Raw genomic sequence first — 15,405 nt, forward strand, 5'->3', positions numbered from 1 at the left:
TTTCAGCAGGATTAAGCACACAGTTTTCTTTCAAGACAATTTAAGCTTTCTACTTTCAGATTCTCTCGGTTCATAAATCTGTTGTAAAGTTATTTTATCTGACAGTACGGGGAACTTACAGGTATCCCTTTCATCTCCTTGGGCCTTTGCAAAATTATTTAAGTCTGCATACAAAGAACAACATAAAATCCAAAGAGATTTAGACCATTCTCAACACAACACTTCAATATTTTCTGACATGCGTAGAATATATTTTAATATAATTTTTATAACCCACAACTTTTGTTAACATGCAAATAATAAACTGGATGATAGAAGTTTAAGCGCTACTGAATCTACAGAATATGAAAGAAATTTTCACAAAATATCTTATTATGGGACATACCTCCTAAAAGTAATAAGATGCAATCAAGTGCATTATATGGAAGATGTGATATTCAACTTCATTTGAGTTTTCACTTGAGGCAGATGAGGCAATGAAAGACCTAAATCAAAAAATTCTTTTGCCAACAATATTTCAATAAGCCTCCACTACCACTTAGGGGACAGTGCAATAATCAAGTATTTCTACACATAACAGCTAGGCAAAAAGGTTTATAAACTGAAAGATCTCTTTAATTTTACATTTAGAAGTCATTACTAATTGCAAAGACTTACAAATTGTTATTGCACAGGCCAGCACTCCCAAATGAGACACTCTGCACTGTCAAGGCTACATAAATAGCAAAATTTCACGTTCAGTTCATCTGCTACCATTATCTTTAAAGAGGATTCTCCAGCTGCAAACGCACACTATTAATGGCACAGGAAAAGTCAATTTTATCCAATTACAGCTCTGAATTACAGTAGCTTTGGACAGAAATAAGATTTGCAAAGCTGCTCTTCATTTTGAGCTGAAAACCCCTCTGTTGAGGACAGTCGCAGATATCTCGCTATTGGTGAAAACATGAGCTCAAAGTATCTGGTGTCAAAGCAGACATTGAATTTTACCAACAAATATCCATATACCAACTGTTCCTGGGGGCAGGAGGTCCTGCTTTTATACAAGCATGGCTTAAAGCTCAGAGAACAACACTTCTATGAAAAATAAATAAATAGAGAGATAGATAAGTAAAGTCTCTTAGGTAGTAGCTGAATGGGATGAGTTAGCATTAATAGGTACTGGGATAAAGAAAGATTAATGGCATATTCTGTTGCTAATACATCTGGTGCAGATGATGGACTGAAAATCTTTTTTTTTTTTTTTTCCTTCAAATCAATGATCATAAGATATAAAATTGTATTCACTGATTTTTTTCAACCTAAAATTAGGGTTTTTGTTTGTTTGTTTTGTTTTCCATCCTAACTCACACATTAGTAACATTAAATGATCTTATCTGGGACCTGAATAGAGTCTGTCCTTTGCAGCAGGCATGAAAAGAATCCAAAGAAAAAGCAACCAGAATAATCCATTGGGGGATAGGAGGAGGGGCAAGGTAAACAAACACAATTAAAACATAATCTGAACCTGGTATTTGCTGGATCATCAAGCTTCATCAGCATCCTGACATTCACCCCCTTCTCCATTGCTTATGCTACTTCCAAAGCTGGCTATCAACTCAATGCTGAAGTAAATTCTCTCCAATTTCTAAAATTAAAACCCAGCATTTTCCTTTCAATGAGCAATTCAACCAATGATAAGCTCGCTTATGTGGATTTAGGTTCTGCTCCTCTTGCATATAGAATAACCCTATATTCTCCCATGCTTGCATAAATATTTGAATGGGGAAAGGGATTTTTTTGGCTAACTCAGGCTTATGCACGTAGTGGCTGCCCATCAGTACAACATCCTACAGGAAAGTTTTGCTTACCTGGGCAATAGCAGGGCATAATCCACAGATGTCCCAGCCTCCTGAGGGGTCACATACTAAGCAATGCTGTAAAATTCTGCTTCAATACAAGACACAAATCTAATATTGATATCCCACACTGATGCCAGCACTGTCTTGCAGCCACCACATTACTTAAGCTATGTTTAAGGCATCACATTTCAGAAAAAGTCAGCTTTGAATTTTGCTCAGGAGAGGAGCAACTGCTGATCTGTGCTCTGGCACTGACGCTCACAGGGCAAGGAGCCTTCCTGCACTCGCATCCTTCCCTGCAGCCGCCAGTCTCCAGCGCTTCCCGAAACCAAGAGCGGCCGACGTGAATTCCCCTCCTTAAAACAGCTTCATATTTACCCAAGCTCCCCCAAATCCCCTCGTTGTGCTACACACCCTTCCAGAGCCTTGGAGCCCTCCAGGATTCCCCTAACCCAACATCCCGTTTCACATCAGCTGGGGCTGCAGATGCTCCCACTGAAGATCTAATGGGTTGGTAGCTCTGGACTGGTGCCTCCTCTCTAAGGCCAACCCCATCATCAAACCCTCTTCCCTTTCTCTCCAGAAAGGCTCTAAAATCTTTCCAAGCAGGGTTTCACACAGGCAGAGAAATCAATAGTTACCACTACCCACGCAGCTGAGGAGACTGGACCTTTCTGAAGGGAAGGGACTTTGTGCACATAGTACAGGTAATGCTTGGGAAAAGACCTGCTCTGTAACTGTTCTGGAGCAGATCCACGTAGAGAAAGCATCACTTCAGAAAAAAAAAATGCCCCCATCCTTCCCAAACACATCCCCTTGAGGAAATTTCTAGGAGCGATACGATCTTAATGTTCAAAGCAAAGTTGCAACATGCCATGGCAGAATACAGCAGCGGTTATTTCACTTTGCTAATCAGCTCAACAAAATAATCTATTATATACAGTAAGTGTTGAGATTCATAGAAGGAAACACTCCAGTAGCACCATCTGTTACTAATACACCTGTAACTTCTCAGAAAATATACCAGATCAATTATCCCTGAGCAATCTGTTCGGCCAAGTTTGGATAAAACTGTTTCATAACTTGAAAATCGATTGTGAGAAAGAAGAGGGTAGAGAAATTATATAGGAGGGCATAATGCATTCATATTGGGAAAAAATGGGCAGTGAGAATGTGTCTTTAAGATAAAGATTAATGAAAGAAAGAAAGTGTTTTACATAAGGATACCACTCATCATTACATCTGTTCATGCCATTAATAAAATTTCCCAGTGTCTGGAGTTGCACAGAAAAGTAAATGAATACACCAAGCTTCCACTTGGTGCATTTAAAGCAACCCAACATCTTCCCCCGTAACTTTTTAGGGCATAGTTTTTTTTTTTTCCATTAGATTTTGATTATTCAGCAAAAAAAAGAAGCAGAACCATCTCTGCATCAAGTCATGGTTTTATTTGATGATGGGGGCACTGCAACTGAGCAGAGCCCAAAAGCAATCCCTTCCTTTAAAATTAGGTAAAGAGAGAAGCCTGCAATGATAAATGAGTGGATCCTTAACAGTTACTGCAGCTCTCAAATCTAAGCTCCAATTTTTTTTTTTAATCTCCAAGTTTATAGCAACAGATTGATATGTAGATGTTTTGTATTAGTGTAGAGAAAACACTAATTCCATGTTGTGTTTACCTGGCTCAGATGCAAGCTACAGCACATTCAGTCTCATCAGTGCTGACTAAATTAACATAACAAGAAAAAAAAATTAAACCCAAATCAAAAGTATAAGGGCCTTTAAATATATTTGTCCTATGCACCTGTCAATTAGAATTAATTATTTATAAAAGTAGGGAAAAATTTGCAAGTACTTTCCTCTGTTTAAAGCAGGGCAAGCTTTCCAGTTGCCTACATCCCTCACAGCAGCATATTTACTCTAAAGAATAATCTGAAAGATAAATTTTAGTAACGGAGTGAAAAAATACTTAATGCAATATCAATGGTAAGGCACAGGAATTCACACTGAAACATATACAAAAACTATTTCTCAACATATTTACCATTAAAGTATCATAGGAACTTAGTGTATGCACAGGAGGAAGGATTTCTTTCTGCTGAGGAAAGTGGAAGTGACATAGGAAGCATTCTAAATTCAGCTCAAGTGGCTTTATATTTAACTATGAGCAGATAATTACAGGATCGTCATCTCTGGAATGTGTTAACTGGAGTATTTTCAACCCAATATACAGCGCTGCATTACTGTTTGCAATAATAAATGAAAACTGATTTATAAACAACATGAAACTAAAAGCTATAACTGTTTTCCTCATTCAGAGGTGATAAAAAAGGACGGATGCTGAAAAGTAAATTAGATGCTTTAAATTATTGTAACTACAATAATCCACCACCTACATCTTTAATAACAGGTAATAAGATGTATTAAAAATTATTCAAATGACTGCTCTCTAAATAGATGCAATGCTTACTAAAGGTTATCAGTGGGGAAGGTGCTCTAAGTCTATAAATTGTTTGCAGTAAAAAAAGGAGAAAGCAGATACTGGAGAAGGATGCACTGAGTAGCACTACTGCAGAGAAAAGCAGGTCTAATTCCATTCCAGGAATAAATTGTTTCATGTAGTCAAAGTAGCGTGTTAATCCAGCAAGAGAGAGAAAATGCAAGAGCAAATAGCATCTCAAATACTAAAAATGAATGCAGGAATTTAATAAAAGGTGCAGAGAGGGGAAAAAAGGAAGGAAGTATTATAGGTCAGAGGTAAATAAATAAATTAAAAACCACACAGGCATCTTAGATGAACCATTTGTCTCCACTCTTTCCATATAAGGCTCCTTGTAACAGAGGACTAGATACCCGAGATGCCTTGCAGAGGATAGAAGAAATTATCCCGTATCAGGCCTGAGTATAAAGGAAGCCTGAATGACGTGCTAGGACCAGCTGCTTATTTTTGGACAACTAACAGTAGGTAAAGTGGAAAACAAATAATGCCACTAAAAAGGAAAAACAAAATCAGATAAACTGGTCTCATGAAGCATCCTCAAATGCACAAAACAAACCTTAAGGGGCAAAGAGAAGAAAGACTCTTCCTTCTCTAGTTTTTAAATTCAGATTTTACTTCAGTAATTTTTCTGATCATGAAATCATTTAAAATGAAAGAGTTTAGTATATATATAAGCCAGTCTTGGGGGAAAATATATATATATACACACACACACTCATATGGATATTTATATAATAACCATAGCTGAAACTGATCACTTTTCCTCTGAGGTGGGAAAAAAGAAGTCTCTAAGTGGTTACCTCATTGAACTAAAAAACAACTAGTAGGAAGCTTTCAAGAAGCAGCACTAGAAAATACATTTAATCTGTCTGATCTGACAGCTGAGGAAGAGTCTTAGCAACACCTGGTTGCAACCTGCAGATGAAAGAATACAGCAAAGCTTTTCTTTTCATCTTAATGCCACAAACCATACATCTAAAGTGTGCTTTAATATTGAAGATTTGTTAACCCATACATAAATCATGCCTGAAAGAAAAGCAGCATTTATTGTTAAAACTACAAGGTTTCATTGCTGCAGCAGAATAAGCAGACTTTTGAGTGATATTATACCAAAAAAGATGGCTTTAAATATTACGAAGACATAAATGCACTTAGAACAGCTCGTTGCAGACTTTAGAAGTATTTTGATGCATTTTGCCTTTAAAACAGTCCTCGGTTTATTTTCATTTTATCAACTGCTGTGGTCACTGGAGAAATAGTTGGATAAAACTACATTTTATTACACATCAGGAGAGTATGTTATGCATAAGAATAAAGTTTTCCAAGTATAGCATTATCAAGTGTAATACTGTCTAAATCAAACTGTTCAAATAACTTTATCATTTTGATAAAATGATAAACTTTTATCAAAAAAAATCATTCATTTCAATTACTTTATATATATATATATATATATATATATATATCTTTAAGATAGAAAATCCATTCAAGCTGCTTCAAGCGACTTTTATTCTAACAAACCTTTAAATTACTCATCATTTTATCTCAGCCAGCTATCTAGGCTTTTTGACCTACAATCCGGGCAGGTCTTGGAAGAGAGGAGAAATGGAGGGTTTTTGTTCTAGACGCAGCATGGACCAGAGAAGACCAAGACTGAACTTTCAGAGGAAATCTTAAATAGTTCTGAAACAAGTCGACTACTGACAGTCTCCAGCACATGAAACTCTCGAAACGAGCAGAGAGTTTGAGTAGGTGCGAACTACACCTTCCCCAAGATTTACAATTTGAACATGCTTGGGGAAATCTTTAACTATGATGGCAAAAATCTTTCTTCTAAAATAGCCCTTCCTCTGTCAAACACTGATTTTAAGTATAGACAAATGAGCAAAAAAAAACAGAGGGGAAGAAAACAAAGTTGCCAGATAGATATTTATTTAGTTCTAACATTAATATGTGTAAAACAAAGTTGCCAGATAGATATTTATTTAGTTCTAACATTAATATGTGTATATATACACACACACACACTGTTTTCCCAAGTCTGCTTCATAACCATCTCAAATTCTGGCCATATATTCCAAAAGTTCGGCCTCAGGCTAGGCTCAGATTGCGTATGCTTAAAAGTCTAAAATTTTGTCAGAATTTAACTAAACAGTCATCCATCAGAACTAGTAAGATACAGTGGCACCCATCCCCACACATAAATACATGACAATTTAGTCCTTAAAACTCACTTTTGCAGGGTATTTGCAGCAGGATTCATGACTGTGCACTATCTTGTTCTTCCCGCTTAATTTTTTTCCACATTTTTAGATACAGCTTTGCCAGCTTTCTGGCAGCATCCATGGGTTAAACTTTCAAGTCAAGAAAGAAAAGCAGACAAGAAACAAAAAAGGAAAACCTCAGTTCCATAAGCTCTCAAAAACTGAAATTCAGCCATTCCCTGGAAGCCTCAAGTCTTTACATCATGGAGTAACAGCAAAAAAAGAGGAGAACAGGAGGGAAGTGAATCAATTGCTTCAACTCCAGCCTTAACTTCTTCTTTTCCCCTCCAAGGAAACATAAACATGATCATCCCATTACAACATGGGACACAGACACAAAGAAACAGGGAGACAGAGCAGACAACATCTTTTGCATTTGGCTCATTGTCCCAAGTTCAGAATCAACCTTAAGCCAAATTTCCATCACACCAAATTTTGGGTTGACATTAATGCAAATATCATTTCTTAGAGCATATTTAAGCACTTTTTTTTTTAAGCAATCCACTATTATTCTGAGAAACAAATAATAGTTTCCAGACGGTTTTCTTTTTTAAAATGGATTAACCAGTATTTGTTTTTGTTCTTAAAATTGGAAGCAAATCTTTCCTTGAACAGTATGAAATAGTATTTCAATATAAGGGGAAAAAAAAAAAAAGCACTCTAACACTCTTTGAAAGCTTGAGGATTCTTTTCTATAGAATGAGAAACAATAAAACATTGCAGAGCACCCTCCTATCAAACCTGCAGTTCAGCCTGTTTGAGCCATTCCTGCATCCTTTAATTCCACCATCTGCATGTTCCTGTTTATTCCCTACTGGCACTTTGAATTCCACTGGTGAAATTACTTGGGCAGTTGATACAGGAAAAAAATTATATATATATATATATACACATATACAGAATGAAATGCTTGTTTTGGGGGATTTTTTTCTGCAGAAACATACAAGCAGAGTAGGGAGGACAACCCTAACTAACAACTGCAGTCAGCTGGAGAAACACACTCTAACAATACAGTTAGACACAATTTGCAAAGATGCTCCAAAAGTTGCCACCAGAAAGACCAGGGACTCTATTGCTCCTGCTTTCCTTGCACAGACACTACTTGAATCCACAAGGTCCAATTAAGGGACTAAAGTGGCACAAAAAAATCTTCTTATAGCGGTAGTCTCTGGACACCAGTTCATTATAGGATGAGATAAGCACCAGTGTCAGAGTCAGAAATATGTGGCCGGGACTAAATGAAACCTTTAGATGAGGTTGGTTGTAACATCAAACCACAGCCTTATATACATGACATTTGTGTGAGACACTCCAGCACCTCTGCCACGCACTCTTGTTCTCCCATTGGGATCTATCTAAAAATAAAATCTACTGCTCCACTGGATGTGTTGGCAGCTGAAATGCAATTAGAGTGGGCAGCCCAAAACTGCAGGCTTGGTGACACCTGGGAGACAGTATTTCAGGGAAGAATCAAGATACGACTTCTGTACTACACTGCATTCCCAACAGCTGCCCAATAAATGACTGTGGCTGTACCCAGGTCTTTGTATTCCCACCTTAAGTTTCCATTCATAAACCAAGACACATGCATACAGTTCCAGATACTCCTCTTAGGCACTTGTATGCCATTCCACAGTCAACAATCCAAGCCTTAAATTAAAATAATTAACACCTTAAGATAAATAGGGAGCTTTCCCTCATCCTCCAATAGACTCATTGTGTATACTCAACCCATCATTAGATATGCATCTTTTTTTAGGATGTGGAAGCCCTTTTACATCCATCACTAATCACTATGAGCCAAAACAAAAACAGAAGTGCAAGTTCCATTATTAGAAGCAAAGCTACCAAATTTTAGGACTATTTTATGAAGACATACTCAGCCATCTGAAAGCGTTCACAGAACGCCTCACATGTCACACAGAAAGTGAGAACTTTAATTTATGCAGCACTTATTTCATCTCCCGTGCATAATTTTTTCTTCCCTCGACTTGTGCAATCCAGTGACACGAATGTCAGGCTCAACTAAAGATTTGCTGTTACAATGACAGCATTAGAAGTTAGGCATCCTTAGCAGTCTACTGAGTTACAAGACGTTTCACCTTTTGATAATAAAATACTTCCATCAATATTGAACCTTTCACCCAAAGAACATCAATATACATCACTGAAAATAAAGCCATTTCCAAGAAACTCAGTGACAACTAAGCAGCAACACAGCAAGCCACATGAGAGCAGGAGCGAGCACTGCAGAGCCGCATGTGTAAGAAAACCCAAGATTTACTCAGATTTAGACCATGCATCAAAAAAAGGTTACTGCATGGGTACCATAACCAATAACGTTCTGATGACACCACCCATCCTCTACACAACACTGGATCCCCTAAGGAAACAGTTATAGGGTGTAAGGAAAGCAGGACCAACCTTACTCAGCTAAACAGCCAAATTCTTTGGAATATATTACTTGATAATGGTGAGACTAGAAACCTCCAGGAATCTCAGACCACAAGCCTATTAACTGGCCTTCAGCATTTCTCACAAATCTCTTCACACCTCTATGAAAAAAAAATTGCAGAGATCACAGGGAAATGAAATCAAAATCACACTATCACAAGTACTCCAATATTTTTCCATAGTCTGGTGAACCAATGATGCACAGACAGCTCAGCCTGCTTATTGGAAATCACTATTTGATTTATTTCACAGATGTTTTCAGCACCAGTTGTGTTTAAAACTTCTGAATTACAGAGGATCCAGAGGTGTACCTAGATAAACAAGCAAGATACACACTACCAAGGAGAAAAGACAAAGCTCTCCTGGCAGAGGCTAGGGGAAGAAAGGTTGCAAATCCCTCTTAGGGCGAAAAGGAGCTGCCTGAGATTTACAGATGCCTCACAGCAAGATAAACAGCAGACAGCCAATGCAGCCAGCAAAAGGTCTTGCTAAAGCTCCCTTTGTCCTTTCCGAGGATCAACAGGAATCTTGCTTGGATTCTCTTTATACACAGAAACATTATGAAAATGTCATTTTACTTCATGTTTCATTTTATACAGAGAAGGAGTCTTGATACTAGAAAAAGTTACAGGGAAGTAATTAATTTGTTAAAAGGCAAAAAAATAGAGTATTTGTAATGGATTTTTGCTTAACTAGAATAAATTTAGTGGAAAGAAAAACTGTTTTTATACTCCTAGATATGCATAGGAAGTTCGCCATAATATATTCTAGTTTTACTTGCGGAGAGTGAGATAACTTTGAGAAAAGTACCAGTATCATCAGTAGAAATGGTCAGAAATATGCATTTGTAACAAGAATCATAGAATGCGTAAGGTTGGAAGGGACCTCTCGAGGTCATCTAGTCCAACCCCTGCACACGCAGGGTCACCTAGAGCACGTGGCACAGGACTGCGTCCAAGCGGGTTTGGAGATCTCCAGAGAAGGAGACTCCACAACCTCCCTGGGCAGCCTGTGCCAGTGCTCTGGCACCCTCACTGGGAAGAAATTTTTCCTTAAGTTCCTGTGGAACTTTTGGTGCTTCAGTTTGTGGCCATTTCCTCCAGTTCTGTCAGTATGACAGACTATGACTATGACTGACTCCTTTCTTGACTCAAACTTCCCTCATGTCCTCAACATTTCAAAAATTATAGGGACCAGCCTTGCTATGACACTGGCCAGGTCTCTCAGCATCCTTGATCGGGTACCATAGACTTATCTGGGTCAAATTCTCCCAAGTAATTCCTGGCTCAATCCCTGCTCCTTCTTCGTAGTTTTTCTCCTCTGTGAAACATGCCTCTACATACAGAGCTGTGGGATATCTTCTTGATGAGGTGGAAAAAAAGACATTTTGATATCCCTTCCAAGAAGCAGCTCCAGGTGCAAAGCTGTCTTCCTTAATACCCATCATACTCCGGTAAGATTTCTAAATTCCTCCTTTAGAGCCTGTCGCTGCTTCCATCTCCCATGTACCATATTTTTCCACTGGAACTTGTCATGAGCTTCGTGTTCAGACCAGTTTCCCTGATACATCTGCTTGTTTTCATGATTATTGGAGTAGCCTGTTCTTGCATTTGGAAAAGGCTGTTCTTAAGGATAACCTTAAACCAGCTTCCCTGACCTCATCCCTCAGGCAGGGACACCAAAACAAAGCCCACAATCAAAGACATCGTTCCACACAAACAAACAAGGCTAAATTGTTCATTTCTCCAGTGAAAACATCCTGTATCTAACCCAATTTCTGAGCAGGCAGCAGCAACGCTCACCTTATTACACACTTTGAGCTCTGAGTCATTACCACTCTGAGTCCTTCTGAGTCCTTTTTTCAAGGATATACTGTAGTAAGAGTAACAGATAATGTCTAAAAAGGGAAAAATACCCTGGAAAAAAAATCAGGGCAATCTGCTGTCTGCAAAGGAAGAAAATGGCTGTTGGAGATGCAGAGACTCCTGATAATTTAAGCACTTGTTTTTTTTTTTTTTTTTTTTCTCTGTAATGGAATATTAGCTTTCCAGATATCCACTAGGCTAAAATGAATTAAACCATTCCCTTTGTCTGTTATGACTATCATGCACACTCACAAAAAGCACTCATAGTCTGGCCAAATTACTTTTCATCAATATTGCTTTAGGAATTATAGATATACTATAAAGATTTTACACTTGTTAAATATTTTAGTGCATTTAATATTACTGAAAAGTCAGAAAATGATTCAAGCAAGCAAGGATGTTTTAAGACATAGTATTTAGATGTCAGATTTCATTATAAGTGTATGTAATTTCATTTTCCCTCCCCAAACCAAAGTCAATAAATTCATCATATATTGGCAAGCAACTAGATACACGTTCTTTCAAGTAATGTAATACAATAGTCCTCAAGCAAAAGAAGAAAGGGTTATTTTGAGCAGCTTTAATGTTTTTCCCTCTGGATATTTTTTTTGTTTTAATTTCTGCAGAAAAGTGCCATTTACCTAGAATATATTAAGATATAATTGCAGGCTACCAAAAATGTCAGGTCTTAGCTGCGCAGCTGATAGTTCAAAGGCCAGAACCAGACTCCAGTACAGCAGCTTCCTTGGAAAACTCTCTTGCTAAGCAGTCAGCGATGTCGTTTGATAGAGTAACAAGTCACGGCCACTTAAATCATGAGCAGGAGGGCAGGGGCTCTCTAAAGTCATGTCTCTTGTTAGGGCCAGTGGCCTAATCAAAAAACCCAGACTCAGCTCTACTGCAGCACAACACCTTACATGGAAGGTCCCCAAATCTGGGATCCAGCCCCAGAGCCACCAACACAGTGTGAAGCCACCAGAGAACTAGCTGTGATGAGTGCTCTCCCTGTCACACCATCTTAGCAGACAGACAAGTTAAACTTATCTATAGGAAGAATAAAAGGGTTGACTGGTCTTAAAGCAGCAAAGAAATTCAATATTTCATAATTCTACCTCAAAAAACATACAATTAAAATGTATGGTGTGGAAGTATGCACTTAAGTATAATTTAGTGCTCTTAAATACAAATCACCTTAGCAATAAAACTGAGGAATAACCTTGACTGCACTTTCCTGGGAAATTACAAACACTTCACCTAAATTACTTGTTCTTAATGCAGAAATAAGCATAAGGTTTCCCAAAGCTTACGAAGGGCCGAGCAATTCATTAAACCTTTCAATAAAAGACAGGAAAAAACATACAGCTTTTTCCAATATGCAGAAACAAAACTAAATGACAAGATATATCCAAACTGTGAAGCAGTAAACTGCTGAAGTCTTTTAGCCTTCATCTCTAGCCACTGCATCCCAAAAATTACAGTCCCTTAATCACAAGGCTACTTCCATATCCCGTGTTCGAGAGGAAAAAACAAGGAGCATCCTAAGTGAAAACAGCTGGAATGTACACACATTGCTGCAGAGAAAAGATACACAACTTATTTCCTATATTTTGTTCATCACAACAAGATACACACGTACCAGGAGAAGGAATTAACTGGGAAAGAGAGGGACAGAGTCTCACAGTTCATGAATAAAACTACATCTCAACTCCATCCAAAAATATATGGAAGCAAACCTTGAGTTTCTAACCAGTTTTAAGGAGTATAAAGCTACATTTCCTAAAGTCAGGTGACAGTTTAAGTTGTTACTTGTCTTCACTATGCCAGAGTCCTCCCCTTTATAAAAAGGAATGAAATCCTCCTTAGAGATTCTAAATCTCTAGATTAGGGATGCCTGGGAGTCCCAGTATTTGTAAAACAAATTGGGCTGGATTCTGCCAACATCTTTAGAACCTTAGAGATGCCCTATGCACCCACATGTTCCTAGAGGGCAGTTCCTCTCATTGCAAATTAGAATTTGAAACTGAGACAGAGGCAATTCAACTCTCAACATGTCTTTGTAGTCTAGAAAAAAGACAAAATATTAACTTGGAAGATCTTCTCTATGAAATGACGATGAGTTCTCTACAACGATCTCAAAGACACACTCCATTTTCTTGCTCTGGTTGAAACATGGAGGAGATGGGCATACCTGCACCAGGGGCCGATCGCTGCTGAGGATGGGCTCTTCCACTGGGCGAAGAGGGTTCCTTCATACGATCGATGACATTGTCAGATAGCTGAAAAAAATAATCCCCCACCCCAAAAACAGTCAGACAGCATCTTCCTACTATCCCTCCTTTAGAGAAAAACTAATAAAACTTTAAAGGGAGAAAACCCACAGACTCAGATATGGTAGCAGCTTAAGATTTTATCAACAACGTAGATGTCCAGTTTCAAATGTGTTTCCCCTGTATGGTGATCAACTCCCACCCTCACCCCCCCCGAAAAAAGGCTGAAGGTGAGAGAAAACAAGAATTAATATAAAAAAGTAAACAAAGTAAGAGGGAGAATAAAGGAAACTTTACACGGCCCTTTGCCATGTTGCTTTTAACTCATCAGCCTTTTTGCCTTTCTCAGCTGTTACAGCTAAATACCACCGTGTACGTTGTACAGTATTAATCAGAGAGAAAACTTCATCTTTATGAAGTCCTTTAGACACATGTGTAACACAAGTGATAACAGCCAAGCCCAGCCAACCAGCAGGTTCAATCTAACACTGACTTATGCACATATAAAATACTGTATAAATCACCTGGAAGGTGAGAGAAAGTAAGGCCCAGTTACTGAGAAAAGTAGGGCCCAGTTTCTGACCTAACCCAAGCCTTATTTAACATAAGTTAAAGCAGTAATAACATAAAAGTTCCATTTTCTATTTTCAAACTATCGGTTTCCTCACACATCTACTCCTTAAAAAGACTGTTTTGACCATACAGGGAAAACTTGTTTCAGTTTGCAATTTATCTTAAAATATTACTAAACTTACAGCATAGTGCGTTTCAGTGGCAGAAACCCTTCTTAGAAAGCTCCTGCTGAAATTTATAACCCAGTTCTACAACTCTGAACATCACCCAGCTCTACATAGACCCATTCTAGATGCAGCATTTACCAATGCTTTTTAGCAAAACTTTATCTTCTTAGCGTCCATGATATTGTTTGTTTTTGATTCCCTGTTTTCCCAAATTCAGGATATTTTAGAGAAATTTCCACAATACTTTGCAGTACCGAAGCAGCTGGAGCAAGTACCAAACACCTTATTTTATTCTGCTCCTGAGCTTGGCGTGCTTTGAAGAGGATAGAGTCCCTTCCATGAAAAGTTACGTTATTGCAAGATATTTGTGTGAAACCATTAAGGGACCAGAAAAAAAAAAGAAGACTGCGATAGGCCACAATTATTATACTTGTTCCGGCTACAACAGTTTCCTCTGAGAGCAGCAATAAAGCTCAGCTCTTCTTGTTACTATCTACACAGCACATTTCACTGAGGAAAAAAATAGCTTTTATGCCAAAAGTCTTGTCAAATGTGCTGTGCCACAAGAAATCTGCCTTCTGGGCCAAAGATGCTCTAAGTAGAGGGGAAAAAGGGAATGTTCCTGTGGGTTCACAGAGGATCATATGCTAAATGTGGGACACATGGGAAGAAAGGGTCAGAGAAAGGCATCTCCTACAACTGTGCTGCCTCGCTGGGGGCCAAGGGCTTCCTGATCAGGGCTGCATGCCAAAAGCCGCCTTTCACTGCACCCAGGCCCCCCGGCCTTGGAATTAAAAATAATTTAAATTAGAAATAGTGAGAATAAAGGAAGGGCGAAGCAGGGGGAGGGAAGCGGGAGCATCGGGGAGGCCCGTGGCCCGCGGGGCAGGAGGCAGCAGAGAGGCCGCCGCTCTCACCCGCACGCCCTTCACCACCGTGATGTTCTCGTTCTCATCCGCCTCGAAGGTGACGCGCCGGGTGCTGCTCCCGCCGCCGCCCATGGCCGCCCGCCGCTGCCGCCACCGGGCCGCGGACGCCGCCAAGGAGACTCGCCGTGCCCGCTGCCAGCTCGCCCCGCAACAACGCCGCCCCTCATTGGCCTTCCCGCCGCACGGCACCGCCTCCCCGACCTACAACGCCGCTCCCCGTTGGCTGGGGGGAGGTAGCCATAGCAACCGCGCAGCCCCCGCCGGCAAGGTACTCTGGGTCCGCAAACTTTTTCGGTTTCAACTTCCCGAGGAGACATCGGGGGCGGGCGCGGCCTACAAGTCCCAGCGTGCTTCGCGCCGCGCCTCGGCGGCGGGAGGCGGTGCCCTCTCGCAGGGCACGCTGGGTAATGTAGTCCCAGAGCGGCCGGCGAGGCGGAGGCAGTCGCACAGGTAACTCCCCCGTGACCCCTACGCTGAGGCCTGCCCGACCCTGCAGGACGGCACAGGTAGGATCTGGGGGAAAAAAAAGTAAAATAAAAGTTGTA

At 39.6% G+C, this 15,405-nt stretch overlaps 1 protein-coding gene across 1 annotated transcript in view; it reads right to left on the reverse strand.

The window, feature by feature from the left end:
* Positions 1 to 15,023, reverse strand: part of CHCHD3 (coiled-coil-helix-coiled-coil-helix domain containing 3) — a 135,273-nt gene extending 120,250 nt beyond the window's left edge. Inside the window, exons 1-2 of the mRNA XM_088531810.1 lie at positions 14,849 to 15,023; positions 13,113 to 13,200 (exon numbers count right to left, since the gene is read on the reverse strand). Coding sequence (XP_088387936.1) covers positions 13,113 to 13,200; positions 14,849 to 14,932 — 172 coding nt within the window. The 5' untranslated portion in view covers positions 14,933 to 15,023. The remainder of the gene's footprint in view (positions 1 to 13,112; positions 13,201 to 14,848) is intronic.
* Positions 15,024 to 15,405: the final 382 nt, after the last annotated feature.

Source organism: Tinamus guttatus, unplaced genomic scaffold (genome assembly GCF_059628265.1).
Source record: "Tinamus guttatus ecotype Peru unplaced genomic scaffold, ASM5962826v1 Tinamus_guttatus_pri_ptg000434l, whole genome shotgun sequence".
Lineage (NCBI taxonomy): Eukaryota > Metazoa > Chordata > Aves > Tinamiformes > Tinamidae > Tinamus > Tinamus guttatus.